Here is a 23219-nt window from a genome sequence, read left to right as displayed (position 1 = left end):
CTATGAAATTGATGACGACTACACTACTCTGTACAAAGGTACGCTTCTGAGCAGTTGCTAAAGGCCGCTGCTTCATCTCCACCTGCGTTGATGTTGGTTCTAATGTCCGATCTGATCTCTCCTCTGAAGTGCTCGAGGTTTTGAAAGCCCATAAAGACGCTTGGCCTTTCTTGGAGCCTGTGGATGATTCCTACGCCCCCAATTACCACGAGATCATCCAGGTACTAAATGCAGGAAATGAGAGCCAGCATCTCACAGTAGTTAGTGATATTTTATTTAGTGACTTATTTGTTCTTCCAATCCCCTCAGACACCAATGGACCTGTCCACCATTGAAAAGAAGCTCAATGATGGGGACTACGTTGCCAAGGAGGAGTTTGCCGCCGACGTGAAGCTCATGTTTGAGAACTGCATCGAGTACAATGGAGAGAACAGCGGTATACACACAAACCAGCTCGACAGCGCAGCTTCCTCCCTCCACATTTTTGCCTCGGTTTGAATGCTAATGAAAATCAATTTCAGTTGGGGGGTCTGTTGTGTGAAGAAGTGCATATATGATTTTCTTTATTGGCGGGGGGGGGGACTGCCTGGGGGGAGGGGGGGGGAGACAAAGAAAAGGGGGCCGGAAAAGGGGGCCCTGGCCCCAACACAGGGTGTTGGGGCCAGGGCCAGGGCAGGCCTGACAGTGATTAATGAGGAGTGATTGAGCTGTGCTCTAGTGCTCAGGGGGATCTGAGCCCTGCAGTGCCAGAGAAACATTCCAGCTCCTAAGCCCCCTGTCTGGAGCCATCCATCCAACTCAATACTCTCTCAAGGGACAGGGGGGAGGAGCGTGGTCAGGGGGCCCTGGGTGGAGCAGCAGTGGCAGCAGCAGGAGGAGGGGTCATCCTATGCCCTCTGACCTGGTCAGTTGGCCGGTGCTAGGATGGGAACAGAGGAGCAAGTGTGTTGTCCATGGGTACATGTTCCGTTGTGTTTGGAGTGCAAAGGAGTGACTGAGGGACGAAGTGAAGTGTTTGTAGGACTGTGTGTGCTATGTGATGGGGGGGGACTGGCAGCATGCAGAGTGACCATGAGTGGATATGCTACAGGTATGTAGTGTGTGTCTGCGTTTACGAGGCAGCACAACACGGGGTTGTTTTTTAGCTTTGCGTTTTATCATACGAACATAGCTGATGTTTTTTGGGGGGATTTTCCACAGAGTACACCATCATGGCCGAGTCTCTAGAACGGTGCTTCAGCCGGGCCCTATTGAAACACTTTCCGTCCGAGGACGGCGACACGGACGAGGAGTTCCACATCAGCAGCGAAGACAAGGAGCGCAAGGACAAAAAGCGCAATCGTGGCAGCAGTAAACATTTGGGACCCGAAAGTCTGATCAAAGGCACCGAGCAAGTCCAACACAAGAGAAACTCCCAAGGGGGCAAGGGCAGCTCCCACCCCGAAGAGAACAACAGACGGACGCGTCCGCCTCCCTCCCTTCACTGGGCCAATGCCCCCCCTCATCACCAAAGCCAGCAGCACATTCACCGAGGAGACATCAGGGGCATGTACCACCCAGGACAACAGGTATCCACAGGAAGATTTCCTCTAAGTTTAAAAAAACACGCCCTGCGCCTAAAATTGTCTACAATTTTGAAGAAATATTTAGAATCTCTCTGTTATCTTTCCAGCTTCTTGGTCCGCCCGGTCCTCATGGTCCACACATGTATGGCCAGAGAATGGCCATGGATCCCCGCTTCTCTTATCCAGCGCATATTCCCAGGCATGGCGACCCCAGTTTGAACCGCTTGCCACACAACTTTAACATACAGGTATGCAAGCCTAATTAACTGGCAAAACGTGATTACTAATCAAAATCTCTAACTTGATTTCTTTCTTTCCGCCCCTAGCATCGCATGGTTGAGGGACGGCACATGGGTCGTAGGTATCCAATGGGACCAGATCCTAACCAACACCAGCCGCAGCATCCCTACATGGGTCCAACTCACGGCCCGTCTCTTGGCCCGCGGCCCTTGGGCCTACAACCAGGACCTCCTCCCGAAGCCAGCATGTATCCATCCCACCACCGTCCGGAGGGACACACCATGAACCCCTTGGGAAACAGATTCCTAGGGCCGGAAGGACCTCAGCACAACTACCCAGGCTTGAGGCCTCCCGGAATGGGCCTGTCGAACATGTGGACTGGTATGAATCACCAGGAGAGACCCAACGGGATGGGAATGCAAGATCCCAACATGGTGAACCAGCGCAACTTTAGTCACGGCGGAGTTCCCCCTCCAGTGGGCCATAAACCTTGGCCAGAGGCGGCTGGATACCCCCACCCCTCGCCCAATGCCCAGTATCAAATGTCCGCAGTGGTCGGTTCCCCGGGACCCATGTCCTCCCGCTCCCCTGTTCCCCACCCAGACTCCTCTAGCAGGACACGCTTGGCTTCTATGCTGCAGAGCCCGGAGATGCTAGCCCTGCAGCAGCTGTCAGCCTCTTCTGGACCCCCTGCTGGTACCCCTCATCAGCACATCGGCAACTTTCAGCCGAATGGGCCCCCGTCAGGAATTGTCAGCATCCCAGCTCACCCCTCTCAGCAGCCTCCCCCTGCCCCTGAGGTTCAGCTGCTGCGTCCCGCTACAGACAATGGGCCAGACAGCCAGCCTTCTCAACAGACAGACATGCGGCCCAAAGGTAGACGCAACCTTCTCTTTCAGTGTTTAACTGGCCATCTATACATAAACCAGGCCGACCTTTCTAAAAGAAAGAGTTGCTACAAGAGCGTAGTGTGGTTGCTCTTTGCAATTTGTTTTTTCCTAAATTTTCCCTGCAAGGGGCTCATGAATATTCATTGTTTTAGTGGGATTTCTCCCTGGCTGCAAATCTCACTTTTACGGGATAGATTTACTCTCTTATCTGGTTTTGAGGATTTCATATGATTTTTTTTTTCTCATATTTTTTAAAACAACACAAGATGGTATTGCCTTTATTAACAAGTCTTGTAATTTTAATGCTAACCTCCCCCACAACTCCCAATGCTAACCTTTCTTGCATTTTGTCGTTTGTCAACAGAATCCGCCAACATTTCGGATGAAGCTTCATTACACCAAGAGCCCCCTTCCATTCGTAGCCCCACAGAAAGACTCACTGGGCTATCAGAGAGAATGCAGAGCCCCCCAGCTTCTAACTCGGGCAAATTGGAGGAGAATCCGTCTGGACTGAGGCTCTCCACAGCGAGCCACAAGCCTGAGGTAGATGGCCAGAGACACTCTGCCAGCCAGTGTCCAACTGAACACATGAGGGCCACGAGTGTTTTGTCCTATCTCAACTCCAGTAACAACAGCACCACTGACCACGCCCACCCCAACCACCCGCAGCCAATGCATGACACCCCACGGCAAAAAGCTCGAAGCCCCGCCCTTCTTCACCAGAACTTGCCGCCGCTGCATTCCCCTCAGCGAATGTTGGAGAGCAACCCGTCACACGTACAGGATGCACACCGGCAAAGTGAGCAGCAGCGACCTCAGGCGAGCCAGAGCACGCCGCTCCAATGCCCCCCTCAGAGCTCTCCCCAGCCAGTAAGCTCTCTCCTTCCCCCTCATTGCGTCCCCCAAAACACCTCTCCACGCCCTACACAGAGCAGTCCCATGCACGGGATGCCACAGAATGCCACACAAGGAGCCCAGCCTGGACCCCCTCATCCAGTTCCCCTCACCTGGCTGCCACCCAGCCGTCCCACCCCTCTGCTACCGTCCCAGCCGAGCCCAGCCGACCATGGGAATCAAAGACCCAGCGAGCCTCCGAGCAGAACGGACAAAGACGGCAACGCCGCCCCGCCGCTGCACATGATGAAATCTGGGCCTTTGAATGGCGTTTCCAAACAACAGGCTTTTAGCCCCAATCCCCATCAAACCCAGGTGTTGGGCGGTCACCCAGGTATGCAGGCTCAGGGAGGGCCAGCGCCCGTTCACAATCCAGCCATGCCTCCTCACACCCAAGGCCAGGTAAATGGAGCCATGGGTCCGTATGCCATGGGGAACAATCTACATCCACACTACAGCCAAACAAACATGACCCGGCCCATGCCTCCGTCTGCTCACCACCCGTATCACAACCAGGCCATCAACAGCCTCCACGGTTACCGCCAGCAGGGAGGGACCGCCTACCCGTACCACGCACCAGGCCAACAGCACCCTCAGGCCCACCCCAACGTGTACCCGAGTCATCAGTACCAGCAACACCACTACTTCCCGCAACCCCACTCACAAGCTCCGATCCACAACCAGGCCAACGGCAGAGGAGGTTACCCTCCGGAGGAGTGGCACCGGCCTCACTATCAGCCTCACCAACCCATGTCGCCCAATGGCTACCTACGTGCAGCCGGCGCCAGAGGCAACGGGCAGCTGAAGGAGAGCAGTGTGTCGCCGCTGGGCTCCGAGGGCTCCGGCTTGATGTCCCCCGGCCCCGTGGCCGAAGTAGCGCCACGCCCCGTCGGCCCGGAGGAGAGGAAGTGCGAAAGCAGCGATTGCGGCAGCCCCGCCAAGCGGGCCCACGAGGAGAGCTCAGAGCGGCCCGAGAGCCCGAGGGACATCCTGGACCTGGACAGCCACAACGCCGCGGCCCGCCGCCGCAGCACCCAGCAGCACATGGTGTCCGGCTTCATGTTCGACCCTGGTACCGTGCACCCCGGGATGCAGCACGGCGGCGTTCCTCCGTCCCACATGATTTTTCCGACCCGTGGAAACGCCGACGGAGTTCCCTACCATGGCCGGCCGTACCTGGATCCGGGACGCTACGCCGCCCAAAGACCACACTCGCATCTGATGGAGGCGCTGCAGCGGCCCCAGCAGCTGCCTTACTTGCCGGGTCAGACGCGCATGGTCATGTACAGACACCCTCGGCCCGCAGGAAACTTCCAATGCATGATGATTCAGCAGAGAGGCATGGCACCAGAACACTTCCTACACCCTGGGTAAACGGATTCATTCAGTCTGTTACTAAGAGCTTGTAGTCTTGTATTACAGTTGACTCTGTGGTCTGTCCATGTTTATTAGTTTTTGTTTCAATGCGAGGGGACTTGTGACATTAGAGCCGCAGTAACCTCGGTAAAAAGTCCTGTTTGAATGTATTTTAACTTAAAAAGGAAGTTGGGTTAGTACAAAACAAGCCTTTGGCCTCAAGGAAAGGTTTGCCCCCTTTTTATGTGGATATCCAATAGTAAATTACCACGTGGTCGTAAATGGTCTTTTAGTCCAGTGAAGAATTAAATTCCAGAGTAAGTCTCCTCTATTAACCACAAAGCTACTCTTGCTTATATTGAAAAAACAAAGGGCTGTGACACGGATTCACTCAAGTAATATAGTAAACTGTATTTAAATGCCGTTCACCTCGAGGTGTAATTGTACCATGTCTCTCCCTGGACAATAAACAAAATCACTGCCCAATAAAAGCCCAAATACTGTCAAATCTACACTGTAAAATATCCTTCTCCAAAACATCCACTGCCCTTGTGTTATGGATGCTATTTTGTCTGAAACCACCGCCGTTAAGCTGAGTTTGACATTTTCGGCGTCTTAAAAGCCTGTGACCTGCAGCTATTGTGTGGTTGGCTGGTTGTGTCCTTCTTTCATTTCCCTTCAGCCTGTACTCTGTTGACGTGATGTTATTATAAGTCGATAGACGGGAGATGAATCAACAATTTTGATGGCCTATAAATGATATCAGACCAGTAGCAGTAAAACAACCTTTATTTGTGCCCGAGTGGCAACTGGACTTCTTCAGTAACGGCAGCTGTTGACAACCTTTTCTTGTTCCCGTGGTCCCAGGCAGCAGATGATGGCGGCTCCAGGCGGCCCGATCAGTAAACAAGGAGTGTGACAGGAACTGTTTTCGGAGTGAGTAAAAATAGCGTTTGACACACCACAATTCTCGCAGCTTCTCGCAATATCATCTTTCCGCCAACGTTTTCGCGACAGTGCCTATGGGGCGTTTTTTCCCAAGAACATAAACATTCTGCCATAAGGCATCGATGCAGTTCCAAAGGGACCAGGACATATATCAAATCATGGGGCCGTCAGGCTGTGTCCTTAATGTGTGAGAGGTTTTTCTAATTGTCGTTGTCCTTTCAGATATGTTCTTATCAAACCGGAGGAAGTACTGAGCCAAGAGGAATAATACGTGGGTACGCAGACTGAAACCGTAGAATGGACCCTTTGCTCCATGTGCATTTCTTAAGGATTTTCTTACACTGGACAAGAACCTTCTTGGCCCTGTGTTTCGCCCACCGCTGAACTTTGAGGATCCAACCGGGGAGCTGGTTGACCCAAGACAATAACAATAATGTGAAATGTTAATGTGAATGTGTCCTTCTTGCGGGACCGGCAGCAGATTTCACTGACCAGCTCACCACGAGATGAGTTTGAGCCTCCAAAGGGCCGCAGCCGCCAACCCAACCAACACTGAGGCCCCCCCTTCACGAACACTGGACTGACCTCTGCCCTCTGAGCGATCGGAGATATGAGTAATGGATTAAAGGACACTGAACACAGCCTGCCTTTGTTGTCCTTGTGACTGTCCCTAGTTGATGGAGCCGTTGATCTACTGAGTGAACTGAGCAGGGCTGTGATGAAGATGAGAGGGACTGCTGTTGATTTATCTTTTTAATTTTATATGCTGTTATTTTCTGTTCCAACCCTACTTTTAAACTCAGGTGTAGAAAAGGAGGTACTAATAGACTGTCACCCTCCCCCAGTCAAAATCACAGGCCCCTTGTAATTGCCTTGATTACCTTTTTGTGAATGTATGAGCGAATGTGTAGACAATACGGTGTGTGCATCAGATTATCTGCGTGTGAAGGTACACAAACACTGATCATTTGTCCAAAGCAGAACCGTCCTGAAGAAAGCCCAGTTACTGTCCACTTTCACCCCAATGCGCATTTGTTCTTCTACTTCCAGAGTAACTATGTGCACCTTTCATAGCTGCCTTCATTGTCAAGAATGTCTTGGACTAGGAGAGCGGGACTGGCAGAAATAGTGCGATTCATATCCAGACTCAACACAACTCTCTGGGATGCACTGTGGATTTTAGTCTGCAGATCTCGTGGCCTTTGGTAGACCTGTTTCTAGTCCTACACATATAGTATGTATGAATATATATCCTTTATCTCCTGTCCCGGACTGGGCGAAATTCTAAAATGACATATTCTGCTATCTGATAAATGCAGAAAAAACACCCTAAAATCCTGACTATTAACACATAAAAGTGTGTACTTTCTTTTTTTCATTCGCGGCTCATTTCTCTGCGTAGTTGATTCTCTGATTGCTTCCTCTTCCCCATGTTGATACTAAACAGGTCCTCGGGGGGTATAGTTTCTATATACGGGTATTTTTCTGCATTATTTGAAGGAGGAGCAGCATAAAGAATAAGGGACTGAAACTGGCAAACGGATCCACCTCACCACCAACACCAACACCTGTCTTTGTTTTTTGTGAAGTGAGATGAATCAAATATGGGTTATTCCACATTCCTGTTGATTAGATGTCTTTTGAGTTTTTTAAAATCACAATTCATTTAGGAATAGGACACATTTTTAAAGGGCTACCAATGCATTTTCTAATGAATTGAAAATGTCCGTCGACGCTCCGCCCTGCACCTTCACCTCGTCGTATCCACGTCGCGTCTGTGAAAGCCCACCTGTGCAGTTTAGTGATGACAGTAAATTAATCTACCTCATTGGCATCAACTGAGTCTCTGAAACTTCTTTCTCCTGCTCTGCGGGTCAACACGTTGTGACCAGCTGATGATTTTTAGCACAACTATTATTGTGCAGTCTTTCAGAACTGAAATGAATGAAATGGCCTTACGACCCGCTTTGGTCACAGGTTGCCGTGTCGGACGTCTGTGCCGACCGGCAGACGTTTCTGTAAATTAATCAGTCTTTGAATCATTTTAAGGGGACGGCACTTTCAGCATTTTTTTTTTGAAGTGTTGAGGGCAATACAACGCTGCATGTCCGGAGCAGCAGTCTGTAAATTGGTCTCAAGCTGCGTTCCAGTCTCTGGTCTCTTAATAGAGCGCACAGAGACGAGCCGTCATAATGGGTTTACGATGTTCTTCAGTAGTAGGTACCTAAGGCGTTGCGGGGAAATCTTTCAGTATGGTGGAATAGAAAAGTACTAGAAGCTGTGAGCAAAATGTTCTAAATGTGTCGCACAAGACTATTTAGTGGAAATAGGCAGTGGTTTCAAGTTGTGCCCAATAGGTCACTTTTCAGGTAGTGTGTTCACTCGCGCTGTCTAATGCATGAAGGACAGTGTGGATGTCTGAGGTTGTACCTGTGCGTGTGCATGTGTGTGCGTGTGCGTGTGAGTGTGTATGTGTGTGTGTGTGTGTGTGTGTGTGTTGCTGGTGTGGAATTGGCACCAGATGATCGAAAGTGTGCGTTCATCTCTCACTTTTACTCTGCTGTCCTCCCTGCACTAGTGAAAACCATTTAGACGTGATTTAAATGTGAATCATATTTATTTTCCTTCTTAAGCATCTTTGTACATTTGATGACTTGTTTTAATATAAATGTGATGTACGTTTCTGTTCTTTTTTTTCTCTTTCAAGCAGTTGTCTTTTACCTCAGTGGCATGGTGGCGTTTAAATAAGAACTGCGTTTAATTTTCAGCGACGTTTACAAGTTCTTATCTGACTGACATAGATTATTTTGGAAATGGAACAGAGTATTTTCTATACTGTACATTTCTTAGAAATAAATGACTTTTCTCCAACAATATTTTGTTGGATTGGAATGCTTTCAGTGAAACAGAAGCAAACAAAAGACTTTTTTATGGTGCATTTCCAATACAACATGTCTTTGAAAATAGTTGTCGACAGAAGTGTGCAATCGAGTATCTTTGCGCATTGTGTATCCAACCTTTTGAGATGCTCATTTCTTCTACTAAATAAATCTGTTAGAATTGAAACAGAAAGTGGTACACTGAATTTAATGTACTCATCTGAGGTATCACGATCTCATGTAACAGCTCGTCCCTGTTGTCCCTGTATGTGAACGTGTGTTTTGGAATTATAGGGACTGGATCGAGAAGCGAGTCCCGACACGCTTTGTTTGTTCGTCGTGTACGCACCATATATTTTTATCTTGAATCAATCTTGAATCAATTTTCTTTCGTGACCCTGCGCTAATAAAGTAAGCTATTCTACACATAGTTCCACACACACACACACACACACACACACACACACACACACACACACACACACACACACACACACACACACACACACACACACACACACACACACACACACACGTATTCCGAGCTGTCACCGTGTAACCGACGTACTCGTTCTGTTTATGGCTCCAGCCTGTTTACCGTCGAACCGTCGCCAGCTGTCAGCTAACGTTAAGCTGCTAAAGCACCAGCTATCCTTTAAATGGCGATGTTTCACCATAATAAGATTAAGTTGGCATTCTTGTTTTGTCTCTTTCCAGCCTAGCCCAAATGTCTCCTTCTCAAATAAACGCAAGTCTAAGATGTAACTTTATGTCAGCAAACGCCGGCTCTCATTTCCTCTTCATTTCCGCTGATGGTTCTCGTTTCTTTTTTTTAAATTCAGCTGGTCAACAGCTGGTACAAAAAAAAAAAAAAAAACGGAACCAGCTTTTCCCGACTAACCGTCTTCATGTCTTCTCTCCGAAAAAAAACAATCAGGCCCCGGCGGCATGGTGGCAGTGTCGCTGCTGCGCCCCCGGCGGCGGCCGCTGCCTGTCTGCTCCTGTGCTGCCTCGGCAGCGGGATGGCCGCGCCGGACCCCCGCCAGAGAGACGACCTCATACGGCGGGAGGCCTCCAAGCAGACCGGCGGCCGGCTGCCGCTGACCGCCGCCGAGCAGTGGCTGGACGCCGCCTTGTTGAAGATGAAGCAGAAGGAGACGTGGAGGGCGGACCGCCATGCACTTCTTCAGGGGCCAGGCCCCTCATCAGGACCAGTCCCATCTTCCACCTGCTGCAGAAGATGCCCAAAGGTGTGTCCAGTTTGCCGTGCGCATAGCTTTTTATAATGAACTCCGAAAACAATAAGCCTTATTTTTGACACACCATGTGAAATGATGATCTGGTTATAATGTTAATCTGTATAAACATTAGGAATCGGTCAATTCCACTTCCACAAGTGGAAATTTATTGATACATTAACAGAAGTAAAGAGGCTGAAATGATAATTGATGAATCCCTAAATAAATCCCTATAGCTTCTCGGTGGGTAAACTGAATCATTTTAGTTAATGGACAGAACCAGACATTTGAAGACAATTCTCCATTGTTCTAATTTTAAACTAATTGTTTTTTTTAAAACAATCATGTTGGCACTAAGAAAAAAAGCTACGAGCCACTCTGATTTTGTTTCCATGGAGACAATCAGTGATACAAGTGGTCTCAAAAGTTGCTGGATAATCACAAAATGTCTGATGTTTGCGCGCAGGGAATATCTACGAGTGGTCAATAAAAACCAAGCAGACTTGTACGTGAAGACCAGGCTGTTCATAGTCGTGTAATTCGCCGTTTCAGGGGGAGCTCTCCACGTCCACAACTTCTCCATGATAGACGTGGAGTGGCTGATGAAGAACGCCACCTATCGCCCCCACTGCTACAGCCTCACTGACAAGCGGTCCATCAGGTTCTTCTTCTCGTCCCGATGGCCCAAAGCTCTGCCGCGCTGCTCTCCCTGGACCCTCCTGGAAAACCTCAGGGCCAAGATGGTCAATACCACGGATTTTGACGACAGGTGGGTTTTCCCCTGGGTGAGCTTCACATAGTTCTAAACATATATGACCTTCCCGATGACTATATAGGGTTATTTTGAAATGTAATTAGCATCAGAGTCACGTGGGCCGGTGTGCAGTGGTTTATGAATGAGTGTAGGCATCTAGGCGGAGTGATGGTTGTATGGACATGGGGGTGAGTCGGGAGACGATACTTTTTGTTGACCGTATTCTACAGCGCACTTTATTGCATCGTTGCACAGCATGTATCGCTTCGCCTGCTTGGATGTTTTTTAACTTGACTTTCGGACAATAAAATCAATGAACTTCACAGGAGGAATCTGCGTCTGTTTGGAACGAGTCCACACACCAATCTCCCGTACTTAGCCTCACGTGACTCTACCGGATTGTAGTCACCACAATGTTGTTTTCCGTGTGTTATGCAAACTTATTTTCATCTTTTACCATGAAATGTGCCAATGTGCTCTCGTCCACACATTGACGTTGAATGTCTTGTTGTGTCAAGTGTCGTGTCCGGTATTTAGTGAGAGATATCAGGGCTTGTCTTTCGTAGAAGACCTTCACGGCCACTGAAGCCCACATATCATCCCTCCCTTTTTGTTGCATCTGTTGCAGCCCATAAATACATGACTCCAAGCACACTATAGTGTATATACTGTATATTAATGTGGTTTTAGAAAGGACTCGTTGGTGTGGCAGTTTGAAATAGCAGCTAACTTACAACATACAACTACTCAGGTGAGATATATTTCCTGTTTGGAATAAGATGCAAGGATGGGATATACAAAAGCAGGAGTCTTCAAATATTAAGGAAAGAGATGGGCTATTAGTTCTGAAGCTTATGTTTCATTATTTTACTGGTTTCTGCATTTTGGTCGAACACAAGAAAGCAGCTCTGCCAATGCGTCTTTTCCAAGTAGCTCCCAGGTTTCTACACGGAAATGTGATGGAAACAAAATGCCACCAAATGATCACGTGTCCCCCCGTCCACAGCATCATGGGCAACATGACGCTGTTCAGCGATCAGGACCCGGAGGTGCTGTACCCCTCGCAGGACGTGGTGTGGGAACGGTTTGAGCAGGCCTTCGCCGCCTTGTGGGGCCTGGTCACCTACGCTCCTGTGTTCAGAGACTATTACTACCAAGGCCTCACCCAGTTCTACACGGACAACGTTATGTACCTGGAACTGCGAGCTTTGCTCCCGCTGGTACTCCAAAGCCCCGCTGCAGTCGCTCATCCGTGGAACGTATCACAGGCGGTAAACAATGTTTTTTTGTTTGCTTTTGTCACCCAAACGTACGAGTGGGACGGCAGCACTCACGACACAGCCTGGACTCTGAAGACCTACCAGGAGGTCACCAAGCAGTTCACGGAGGACCACCCGGGCTTCTTCGGTAATCATTGGTCGCCCACTGTGCTGATACCAGGCGGGTGAATGCGTCAGTGATGGCCAGCACCGTGGAGGAGGCCATGAAGCTGCAGATAGACTTCCCAGAAGTCATGGCAGGCTTTGACATGGTGAGCATGCGTTTGTGTGGACAGATTTTTTTACTGTTTTAAATGTGTGAAAGGAAGCTTTACTTTACTAGCGTGTGTTTGGGTGCAGGTGGGCCGCGAGGACAAAGGCAGACCCCTGTGGTACTTCAGAGATGCCTTGTCACTGCCAGCAGAGAGAGGGGTGAAGCTTCCTTTCTTCTTCCATGCCGGAGAGACCGGTGAGCTCATATATACATATATTAATATATATGTACATACATACCTGTATTAAGATTCACTGTGGTAACCTGTTGGCACGCGTCATATGGATGTCTCACTAATGTATGGTCATGAAGTCACAGGAATGTTGTATTAAACATGGAGAGACTTTAGCAGACAAGGCAAAGGTAATCTAATGCAAACTGTATCGTAAATATATATGTTCAACATCTTGCGTCGTCTTTTTTGTGATATTTCAAATTGTTGCACACCCAAAGAAATTCAATCACGATGAAACCGTCACCATGAGTGGAAATCAGAGGGTGTTCACAAGCATCACATCGTGTACAGAAAAACCTCCCAAAATAGCATGCATGTTGAGGGCACAGAAGTGGACCAGAACTTGCTGGACGCTCTATTGTTCAACACTTCCCGTATTGGCCATGGATTTGCTCTGGGGCGACACCCACTGGCCAAGGAGCTGTCTAGAAAGAGAGGGGTGGCTGTGGAAGTGTGTCCCATCTCCAACCAGGTACCACTATCCTCATGTAGACCACAGCGTGGTTACTCAAGATACTGATTACGACGTAAACACGTGAATTACTATATGAGCCTTTCACCCCCTCGTTCAGGTGCTGAAGCTGGTCAATGACATGCGAAACCACCCGGCAGCTGCGCTGATGTCAGAAAACCACCCTCTGGTCATCAGTTCTGAATACCCCGCCATGTTCGCCACCTCCGGACTCTCTTATGACTTCTACGAAGCGTTTGTGGGCTTCGGTGGGGTGAGATCAAACTTGGGCTCCCTCAAAGAGCTGGCTATGAACTCTATCAGGTGAGCTCGAGACAAGAAAACAAAAGGGGATTTAAACATGACAGATGGTTCGTTAGCTCACTGACGTCTGTCTGTCCGTCTTTCAGGTACAGTTCTCTGAATTCAAAGCTACAGGACAAAGCGCTGGCTGGGTGGAAAGAAAGATGGCATAAGTTTGTCTCGGAAAATTCTTTTTAGAAAGAAAACATCTGAGCGGCTATCTTCGAATGCCTTTATGCTTTTTTTTGAGAAACCTTAAAAGCACAAGTGCATTTTCAATGATAATAAGCCAAATGTGGAAAACGGCTCCACAGGATAGCAGGTTTGTCGACAAAGCTGGTCTGGGGGAAAAGCACTGGGATGAATGAGGAAAAAGGGATTCTTGATTTTGGATTTTTGATGATCACAGGGGATTTTACCACATACAATTTAAGGGGAATTACTTGAACGACAAATATGAGCAGTTGTATTACAGGTGGAACGCATTGGGAAAATCTGATTTTTTTTTTTTTCTCAAACGTTATTTAGATCTCGCTCTTGCAAAACAGGTTAATTACGGCCACACATAACTATTTTCTACCAAATATTTGTTATTCTTTGCACAGATAGAACATTATTTGCGTTGTACTAACAAGATGGTTGTACATTTCATTTGTTGTGTCTGATGGAACAATTTTGTTTACTTGAACATTATTTTTTTATTAAATTATTTGAAAAAGCATAGAATGTACAATTCTGTTGACGCGGTGGAGCAAGAACATTTTTCTTCCAAAGTGGGTTGGGAAAGAAAGTTTGAGAACCACTATTTTAAACCAGAATATCGTTTTCACCTAATTTCCTTTACATGTACACTACCACTACTTAAATTAAATGACAAAGTGTATGTAACGTAATTCATTCATTTTTAGCTGGTGCGGATATATGGATGTGATGTCTATGTCAAAGAAACAAAAGTGTTTTATGTATTTAGGCTGTATTTTGTGTCCAAACAACTGACTGAAATACATCTGGATGATGTTCACAATGTCTTCAACTTCTGAAATAATACATTTGACATGATCTAAAAAACAACTGCGGATGTACAGCTACTTTATTCCATGTGGTTTGCACCATTATCAATACTCAGCCATCCATCATCTGCTGCAGGTGTTGAATTGGGAGAAGAAGCTGTCGTCAATGGATCCTCTTTTCATATCCGGGTTTTGTCTGTGCGCTTAAATCCACCGTGCGCGTATACGAATGAATAACCGACTGTTGTCTGCGAGTTTCCGCCAGCCGGACATTGGTGCTGTCCAGCTGTCGTCTCAGCTGCTTGTTCAGTTTGGCTTGCCGCCTCTCCAGTAACAGAGCCGCACGGCCCGAGTCCAAACGCACCCAGATCGTCCTCACTTTGTCGTTAAAAATCCTCTCCCGTCTTTCGGTCTCTCTGTCGCGACGCGTTTGCAGATTCATCCTCGCGACGCAGTCCGCGGCTGATTCGACGTTAAACATCGCGACCGGAAAACGGTTTTTGAAACGGATCCCCCGTAAGACGCCTCAAACTACGCTACTTCTTGTTTACACTCTGGTTGCTAAGAAACCAAAAGGTCGCGAGCTCTCGTGAGACTTGGTATTTATTCCGTTAACAATCACACATAATGGCATGTCATATTTTTAACAAACATTTCTTTCATATTGGATTATCAAAGCATTGTGACCTGTCACTTGTGTTGTGCATAAATGGAAATTAGGCAATATTGCAAACATTATTGACATAATGTTGCATCCTGAACTATCCTAATGTAGAGAGACAAATTATTATTTTTTATTACTATTTTCAGAGAAATGTGCTTTAATGAAGTTTATTCATAATTATGTGTCCAAAATATTCGACACAGCCAAAAGTAATGAAATTGATCAATATATTGATTGAGACCATAGGCAAAAGATTATAGTAAAATAGAATAGTTTGACAGTACAGAATGTCATAAAAACACCTTTTAAAAAAGGTCACGGAATAATATGCCGTAGATATGTCATAAAGTTACAGCATGATATCTGGATATAAAATATCAAACAATCATAAATTATTTTAACAAAGGCATTCTTTGAGTTTCATTTTCATAATGTTTTTCCACTGTATTGAGCAGTTTCTGAGCAGAGCATCGACACCATGAGGAGACGCTGAGTAAACGCGTTCTCCATCTCTACCAGTAGATGACAGTATACGTGTATTTAAACCATCGATTTGATTACATTTTCTTGTGTCTGTTTATCTTCTCTGTTAATGAGATGGATGCATGCAGTGCTGTTGGTTTCATGTGATGTTTAGCCTTAGGCGACCATAGTTGTATACATCACTGTTCATTTCATTTAGGAACAAACACACCTCCAAAGAAGAGGGAGTACTGGTTGAACGCAATGCAATACCTTAAGACAATTAGAAAATTGAGACTTTTGGCTTATTCCTATTAAACATAAAGCATAATTAACCAACAATATTATTGTATTTTTCACACTTCAATCCTGAATTGATTAGTTAAACCGAAGCGGTCCAAGGTTAGAATAAATGATTCAAGAAGACCTATTTTCTAATATTTTCTACTTGTGAATAGGTCAAAAATATAATGTATGAATGTTAGGAACAGCTCTGTCTCCTGTTGCAAACCTTAAATGTCCTGTTTTGATGAACGTCTGAACGAAGAATCAGGACTGAAAGGCTCTTGAGGTTCTAGAGCTTGCAGGCCTCCAAATTTTTAAAACTCAAACACTTTTAAGAGTCTTTTAAATGTTGACTCTTTTTATTTTCTCTTTTTTTTCTTGATCTATTTTTTAACCTTTTAACTTCTTTTAAAGTTTGTATTTTGTAAATTCCAACCAAAGACTAGTTTTACTAATCTCTGAGGGGCCCAAGATCAGGAATCATGGACATTTAAGACGGTAAGCTAAAGGTGTAATTGTTTCATTGTGCTATTGGACAGAAGACACCAACTGATAAAATTGTAAGATTGACAGCCTCAAACACGGAAATGATCCGCATGCGTGAAATGTGGATGGCAGATGTACAGGAAATAAACATTTAAGCACACAAAAGCATAGTGTTTCTGACTAAGCTTAAGCTAGAGCCTTATTTGTAAGAAATTAGACAAACATTTTGAATAACAGACTTGCCACAAGCAAATGTTACAACCATGTTGTTCAGTGTTGTAATTTATTAACTGGCTCCTCTCGTTTATCATACATGAAGTTCCATTGGGATTGTACAGCTCGGTCTCTAGCAGCTACATTGGGGTCAGATCTCATTCTGTAAAAGTCACCTCAGGAACACCTGCCTTCACACGATTACGGCCGTTACACTCAGTTGCACAGTTTAGCTCGTCAATTAGTTGCAACCTGCCGATTTGCCTTCTTTATGTTCTGTTATGGAATATTTCAATAAAAGCTCGGTAGAAGAGAATGATTTGTCTGATAAAACAGAGTCTTGATGAATGATCAAAGTTGCAAAAAGTCCATTTATTGCTTGCAAGCAGGAGGTCAAATACACAGGCACGTATCACGGTGCTCTGTGGAAATGGCATCTCCGAGCAGTAAAAGCGCTGAGATTTTATACACATGTGAAGGACATTCTCTGTGCCAGTTACGAGAAGCTGCAAAGCAGGTTGAGATAAGAACCCAGGTGAAGCTGAGGGTAGCACACACACACACAAGATACTCCTCAGTGGCCGGTACAAATCATAATTAATTGACATAAAAGTAAAACTTGGATCCGGAACTTTCGTACCGAATAAGATATGAACCAAGGCCATGAACAGAAGTCCTTTGTTTTGAAGCTTCTATGAGATCGAGTCAACCGTCCTCCCTTCTCAAGACACAGCTGCAAACTAACATTTTGTATCATGCTGCTCTTTGCACATCAGAGTCAAATACAGGACACTTGAGACACGGCTTTAGTACAAAACGATGTTATAATATATTTTTACCATTACAGTTCCCACAATGAACGACATGTTTCCCAAAAACAAAAGTTTGGTTACAGTAAATGATCCCACACTTTATTCAGTAACTTGTTTAACCAGCCAGGCAGCGTTGAGAGAAGCCTCACTGTTTTAGAAAATGTATTACAACAACCGATTTAATAAATGTTTATTTCCAAATTATACAACTATATAACACCCTTAACAAAAAAGATGTGTAGGGCTCCACAGATGTCTGCTTTGAATACAAAAAACTACCAACCCACATATATATCCACATTAAGTCCCAGCTATTGAACACATCAAGACTCCTTTTAACGCTCATTATGATAAACTAAAACATAGTTTCCATTGCATTGCCTTTACAAAAAAAACAAGACAAACCATTAATAATAAATGACCCATTGTGCTGTAGCTTTTAACCTGTTGGGAACCAGTTATTGACAAAACTACCATGGTTGGAGGAGGCTTTGCTTAAGGGGTTGAACTCGGACAATGATGAACGGATGAACGGTTGAACACGGATGTTTATTCATCTATAGGTCATTCTGTTTTAATCTTTATTGACTGCTGTTCCATTTACTTTTCCTTTTATCAGTTTATTCGACTTTCTCTGTAAGGAGTCCACTTCAGCATCAGCTAACTTTGCACTAGTAAGTGTAAATGAATGACAAAGAAAAACATTTATACTATATATTCAAACCTAATATCCACCCAACAGCACCAAACACATGCAAACGTTTTCAGATGTAGAATTTGCAATCATTGGCTAATGGTTATAGAACTAAAACCTTAAAGTAGCAATGACGTTTATTTCTGTTCTGACCACTTACCAACAAGTTTTTAGGGAAAATAATTTCATATAATATTTACAAAACATCTTAAATAAGTAGTCAAACTTCACCGACTTCCTTTTTACACACTTACAGGTGAAAGTATCCACTGACCCATGAAAAGAGAAGTGAGACAGACACACAAGCACACGCTTTTAAAATGGCTTGATGATGTTTTGGATTTCCCATTTTTGGCCAGAGCATTCTTGTATTAGAAGTTGGCCTTTTTTAATCTCCAGACATTTTTTTGAGTCTCTGTTCTTCATTTCTTTGCTTTGAAAAAAACAGGTGTTGAGTGTCAAGCATGAGGATGCAAAGTCATCATTTGAACGCAACTTTCTCTCCCTGGTCTTTTACAGACTTTGCTTTAGTACCTGAGTGAAGTCCCAGTAAATCCCTATTCCTTTCTGCATAGCCTCCTTGCAGTTGTAAAGGCCCGGCTCTGTGTCTCTTTTCCCAGGGTCAGCTACACACCGGTTGTCGTTGTACTTGTGGGACTTGATGCCGCCGATATAAAGTTCACCGCTTGAGCGATAGTAGGTGAACTGTTAAAAAAAAAATCCCCACTTGAAAGGGCAGCTTGCTAAGAAGTGTAGACTGGATTCCACTCAATGACCAAGATTCAGACTTTTTTGCTTTCTTGCCTTTTATTTTTAAAATTGTCCAGGTCAAACCAGGTGAAAAACCTTGAAATACAAACACGAATGGAAGGTCAAAGAAATATAACCCAAGAAACCATAATCAATTCACATACCTAACATCACATACTTAATTTATAATCTACTGGAAATTAACCTCAAAATAAGTAGAAAGACAACCCAAATTTAAAGTATCCCAAGACTAAATTAAATACATTTTTAAAACACTATTTAATGATGATTTTAACCTTATAAACTTTAGCAGCTTTTAACTCTGCTGAATACACACAAATCAAGTTTTATCCAATTACTTTTAGCTTGAATACTTTTTAAAACACACATTAAATATATGGACATTTGATCTTGCATTTGATGCCATAAGTAGTCAGCCACTCAAAAAGCTCACCGGCTCCTTCTTCAGTCTTTGCAAGCTTTATTCCTGCAGTCTCCTCTTTCCAAGCTCTTCAATATCGCTTTCTCAAACTGCTCGCTCTTCACTGTCCTGTGAGTGAGTGCCTCCAACCCCCCTGATCGCCAGATCCTCTCCACCTGGTGCATTCAAATCTCCGCCGCCAGCCTGGGAGACACACCTAAATCTACCTCCCAGCCAGAGAGGGGCTCGGTCTGCAACTCAACTCAACACCTCCCACTCGATCTTCCCACGAGAACCGCTGGAAAGATCGCACACAGTAACCTTGTGGTCAGAGATCCCCTTTTTGGCCTCCTGCCTGCTCCTCCACTGGCAGCAGAACCACCAATCGTCGAACGTCCCGATGAAGAATTGTGGACTGAACGTCCCTCCAGATGCTGGAGGCAAGATGCCTGGATGCTGATGTTGCAGGTCTCACCTGTGGGATACAGGAGCTTGTCACAACTCTGACTTTCACATCCCGTACTATGCCTCTGGAGTCTGGGTTGACACTTATAACCCTCCCAAGCTTAAAGTTACCCCTCAATGCATTTTGGTCGCACAGCCAAACAATATCTCCGTCTGCAACATTCCTCTGTGTAGTGTGCCATTTACTCCTCACGAAGAGATTAGGGCCGGCAAGTTGGCTCCAGGAACTCCAGAATTTGTTGACCTGGTGCTGCATTTCCTGAAGCCTCTTATAGGGGTAGCTCGTAAACACAAATGTTTTCCAGTCACCACTCGATGATGCCCGCCCCAACAGGAGTGCATTGGGTGTGATGTACTGCACGGTGTCTTTACAGCTCTGCACCCTGGCATCAATGGGGCGCTCATTCGACAGATTAGCAGCGAGCTGAAGTGTCGTCTGAAGTTCGCTGTAACTGAGCTCTGATTCTCTCCCCAGACTCTGGAACGCCTTCTTCACAATCCGAACAGCTGCTTCAGCAGAGCCATTTCGATGAGGTGAATCAGCCGGCTGGATTTCCCAATGCCAGCTGGTTCCATTTTGAGCTGAAGTTTCCTCCACAGCAGGCCTATCCAGACCATCCAGAAACTGATACAACTCCTCCAGAACAGGTTTGGCACCAACAAAATTGGTCCCTGGGTCGGACCAAATCTTCTTAGGATGTCCTCGAATTGCTGTGAACCTCTGATAAGCCATCAGAAAGCTTTCAGTCGACATGGTGTTGGCCAGCTCTGTGTGGATTGCTCTACTGGCCATACAGCAGAATACGACGCCCGAAACCTTCATCCAGACTCTCTTCTTCACATCATCCTTGACCAGATACGGTCCAAACAGGTCAACTGCCGTGAATTCAAATGGAGCCGCTGGCCTGGTTCTCTCTTGAGGCAGATCACCCATCACTTGCCGACATCTTCTAGCTCTGGCTTTCTTGCAAATCACACAGTTTTCAATGATTTTTTGAGCAATTCTCCGTCCCTTGATGACCCATGCTCTCTTTCTCACTTTCAGTAGAGTCGCAGCTGTTCCCTCGTGACCCGTGCTGTGAGCTTCACGAACCAACAATGTTGAAACCCAGGCACTGTAAGGTAAGAGGGAAACACTAACTCGGTCTTCATTAAAAGCCTGGACCCTCCCACCACAAACTAGTAGCCCCGTTCCTTCTTCTTTGAAGACTACCAACCGGTCCGTTGTGGTTGTTGGAAAGGTCACGCCCTCTTGTGCAGCAAGAAAAAGGTCTCTTAAGGCGTCTTGGCGCTCTGTTGCAGTGATGACCCCGGCTCATGAAACTGCCTCCCACTTTGGAGTCCCCAAGATCCTGCTTTGAGCTGCAAAGCACTTAGCACAATCGCTTTAACCAGGTGAGTCAGGTTGCTGAACCGTCCTTCATCCACCAGGTTTCGGACAGCAGCACCAGCAAGTGGTCTCCGACACTCCAGGTCTGGTGGCCCTTTCTTCACCTGAGCTCTTGTGAGTACGGCAGTAAATGTTTTCTTTTGCATCTTTCCAACACTCTCTCTGGCAGTTGCGGATACGTCCTTTGCAGACTTAATTGGCCACTCATTTGCTGGTAAACTCAGGAACTCTGGTCCTTGCTGCCATGGTGAACCTTCATCCAAATCTTTTGGACCAGCCCCACGAGTGATAATATCAGCAATGTTGAGCATTCCAGGGATCCACCACCAATCCTGACGTTGCGTGCGGCCTTGGGTTTCTCCAATCATGTTGGCAAAGAATCTCTGAAAGCCATAGCTCTCACGTTGAATTGCACCAAGGACTGTTTGACTGTCAACAAAGTGGTACCACTGCTTGACTTGAATCCGGCCATGTTGCTCAAAGTACTTTTTTAACCGGGCGGCGAATACTGCTCCACAAAGCTCTGACTTGACTGCTTCCCCCTTGTGGTCCAAAGGCTTAGCTTTAGACTCCACCAGCCTCACCATGGACCCTTGGTCACAGGCCCACCGTAGGTACAGGACGGCACCATACGCATGCTCGCTGCCATCAGAGAAGGTGATTGCATCAGGTTCAGCCGGTGCACCCGCTGGCGTAAGGGCTCTATGAAACTTGACCTTACTCAGCTGGGCGTATTCTTCGAAAAGGCTGATGGCATCTTCTCTGAGCTTTTCTGATAGCGCAAGATCCCAAGTGTCTTTGCTGGTGCTACATTTGGGTTTGGCCTCTTGAAATGCTCTCCGAACCAAAATGGCCCCTTTCTGTTTCACAGGCGTTGTTAGGCCAATCGGGTCATATAGTCCAGAAACTTGGCTGAGTAACTCTCGTCGTGTCAATGGGTCTGGCGTCTGAGCTCTCACCTGCTCCAGTCGAAGGTCTTGGCCAAGTCTCATTTTCCTCTTCCTTCTTGAAAAGTTTATCCCAACCATTACATGAAGCTTGTCATCTTCCAGGGTGTAGCCAAGGCCAAGGGCTTTGTTGTCCTCCTCTTTGAGCTGATTCGGCAGAATTACAGTCCTTGGAGTAACCGCCTGGTCGTTTCCAGACGACTCCCTCCTACTTTGGCCAGTGAAGACCCATGGCTTCAACTCAAACCCTCCTGCTTTGAGGATCTGCCCCACATTTTCCGTGATGACTTTAAGTTGGTCCAAGTTATCATGAGAGGTCAAGAGGTCATCGACATAGCGGTCTTCCTGCAGCACTCGACGCTCTTCCTCAAGATGGCTGAACTGTGGGAGGTTAGCAGTCTCTCTCATGGCCAGTTGAGCGATGCAGCCTGCTGGCTTGTCTCCAATGTTAACTCTCGTGACTGCATATTCACCCAGCTCTTCTTCCTCAGAGTCACGCCACAGGAACCTATGCAAATGCACCTCTTGATCTTCCAGCCACACTGAATTGTACATTCTCTTTACATCTCCTAAAGCAGCAAACCCTCCCCTCCGGAATTTAAGAAGCACAGCACGGATTGAGTTGAGGACGTCTGGGCCTTTCAGCAGGAGATCATTGAGACTCACCCCTCTGCACTTTTGACTGCTGTTCCAGACCAGTCTTACCGGAGTTGTGACGGAGTGTGGGTTGGGTGCGATGAGGTGGCTAATGTACCATACTGGGCCAGTCCATTCACGAAGTACGTCTTTGGTCAACTTCATTGCAGCCCTGCGCTCAACCATGTCGTGCACTTGAGCGGCATAGGCAGCCTTCCATTCTGGCTCCCTGGCCAGTTGCCTCTCAGTCCTCAAGAATGTGGCCTCGACTGCGCTCCTGTTGCTTGATAATGTGGCTGGATCTTCCACCCAGGGGTACTTGGTGTGCCAGTGAGGCCTCTCACTGTGGTCATCAGCTGCTACATATGTGAGCCCGCTCTTTACCACCTCCAGCTCCCTTTCTTCAGCGAGGGTCATTTCTTTGCCGCCTGGCTGACAGTTTCCGCAACGACAGCCCCCACATCTCGGAACACAACCAGCACCAATGCTTTCCCATTTCCACCAGTCGATGAGGCTGGATGTAGTAGCAGCACAGCTGGATATCTGAGGTTGGGCAGTTGGAAGTTGGGGCTCGCTGGCTTTGAGGAGGATGAATGGGGACTGTGCAGGTGTGTTCTTCATACTTTGCAGCAGCAGTTCTCATAGACCTGGCAAAGTGTGTCCTCGACGTATGGGCTGACACAGTGACCTCCTCAAAC

General features: G+C 46.5%; 2 protein-coding genes and 1 pseudogene across 3 annotated transcripts in view; 2 read left to right on the top strand and 1 right to left on the bottom strand.

Annotated features, from left to right (window-relative positions):
* Positions 1-8965, top strand: part of LOC120812481 (chromatin remodeling regulator CECR2-like) — a 29296-nt gene extending 20331 nt beyond the window's left edge. The window contains exons 11-19 of the mRNA XM_078097515.1: positions 1-38; positions 130-221; positions 310-436; positions 1201-1568; positions 1673-1813; positions 1892-2681; positions 3060-4959; positions 5813-5881; positions 6116-8965. Coding sequence (XP_077953641.1) covers positions 1-38; positions 130-221; positions 310-436; positions 1201-1568; positions 1673-1813; positions 1892-2681; positions 3060-4959; positions 5813-5864 — 3508 coding nt within the window. The 3' untranslated portion in view covers positions 5865-5881; positions 6116-8965. The remainder of the gene's footprint in view (positions 39-129; positions 222-309; positions 437-1200; positions 1569-1672; positions 1814-1891; positions 2682-3059; positions 4960-5812; positions 5882-6115) is intronic.
* A 736-nt stretch (positions 8966-9701) lies between these two features.
* LOC120812543 (adenosine deaminase 2-A-like) lies at positions 9702-14357 on the top strand (annotated as a pseudogene). Its single transcript, XR_013454867.1, has 7 exons — positions 9702-10022; positions 10563-10779; positions 11771-12295; positions 12384-12492; positions 12847-13004; positions 13105-13307; positions 13394-14357. The product of XR_013454867.1 is annotated as an adenosine deaminase 2-A-like (transcript).
* Positions 14358-17391: 3034 nt separating this feature from the next.
* LOC120812519 (uncharacterized) lies at positions 17392-20933 on the bottom strand. Its single transcript, XM_040168617.2, has 2 exons — positions 19660-20933; positions 17392-19558 (listed from the first exon to the last, which is right to left on the bottom strand). The coding sequence occupies exons 1-2, from the start codon at positions 20480-20482 to the stop codon at positions 19347-19349; spliced, it is 1035 nt and encodes a 344-aa protein (XP_040024551.1). The 5' UTR covers positions 20483-20933; the 3' UTR covers positions 17392-19346.
* Positions 20934-23219: the final 2286 nt, after the last annotated feature.

Source organism: Gasterosteus aculeatus, chromosome Y (assembly GCF_964276395.1).
Source record: "Gasterosteus aculeatus chromosome Y, fGasAcu3.hap1.1, whole genome shotgun sequence".
NCBI lineage: Eukaryota > Metazoa > Chordata > Actinopteri > Perciformes > Gasterosteidae > Gasterosteus > Gasterosteus aculeatus.
The sequence above is the reverse complement of the archived record's forward strand: the minus strand, read 5'-3'. Positions and strand labels throughout refer to the sequence as shown.

Bases quoted from the DNA above. Each gene is read 5' to 3' on its own strand.
- LOC120812519 (XM_040168617.2), bottom strand. From the start codon at position 20,482: ATGGGTGATCTGCCTCAAGAGAGAACCAGGCCAGCGGCTCCATTTGAA. The intron at 19,559-19,659 runs GTAACTTTAAGC...TGTATCCCACAG, and splicing joins CGACCAAAATGCATTGAGGG to GTGAGACCTGCAACATCAGC.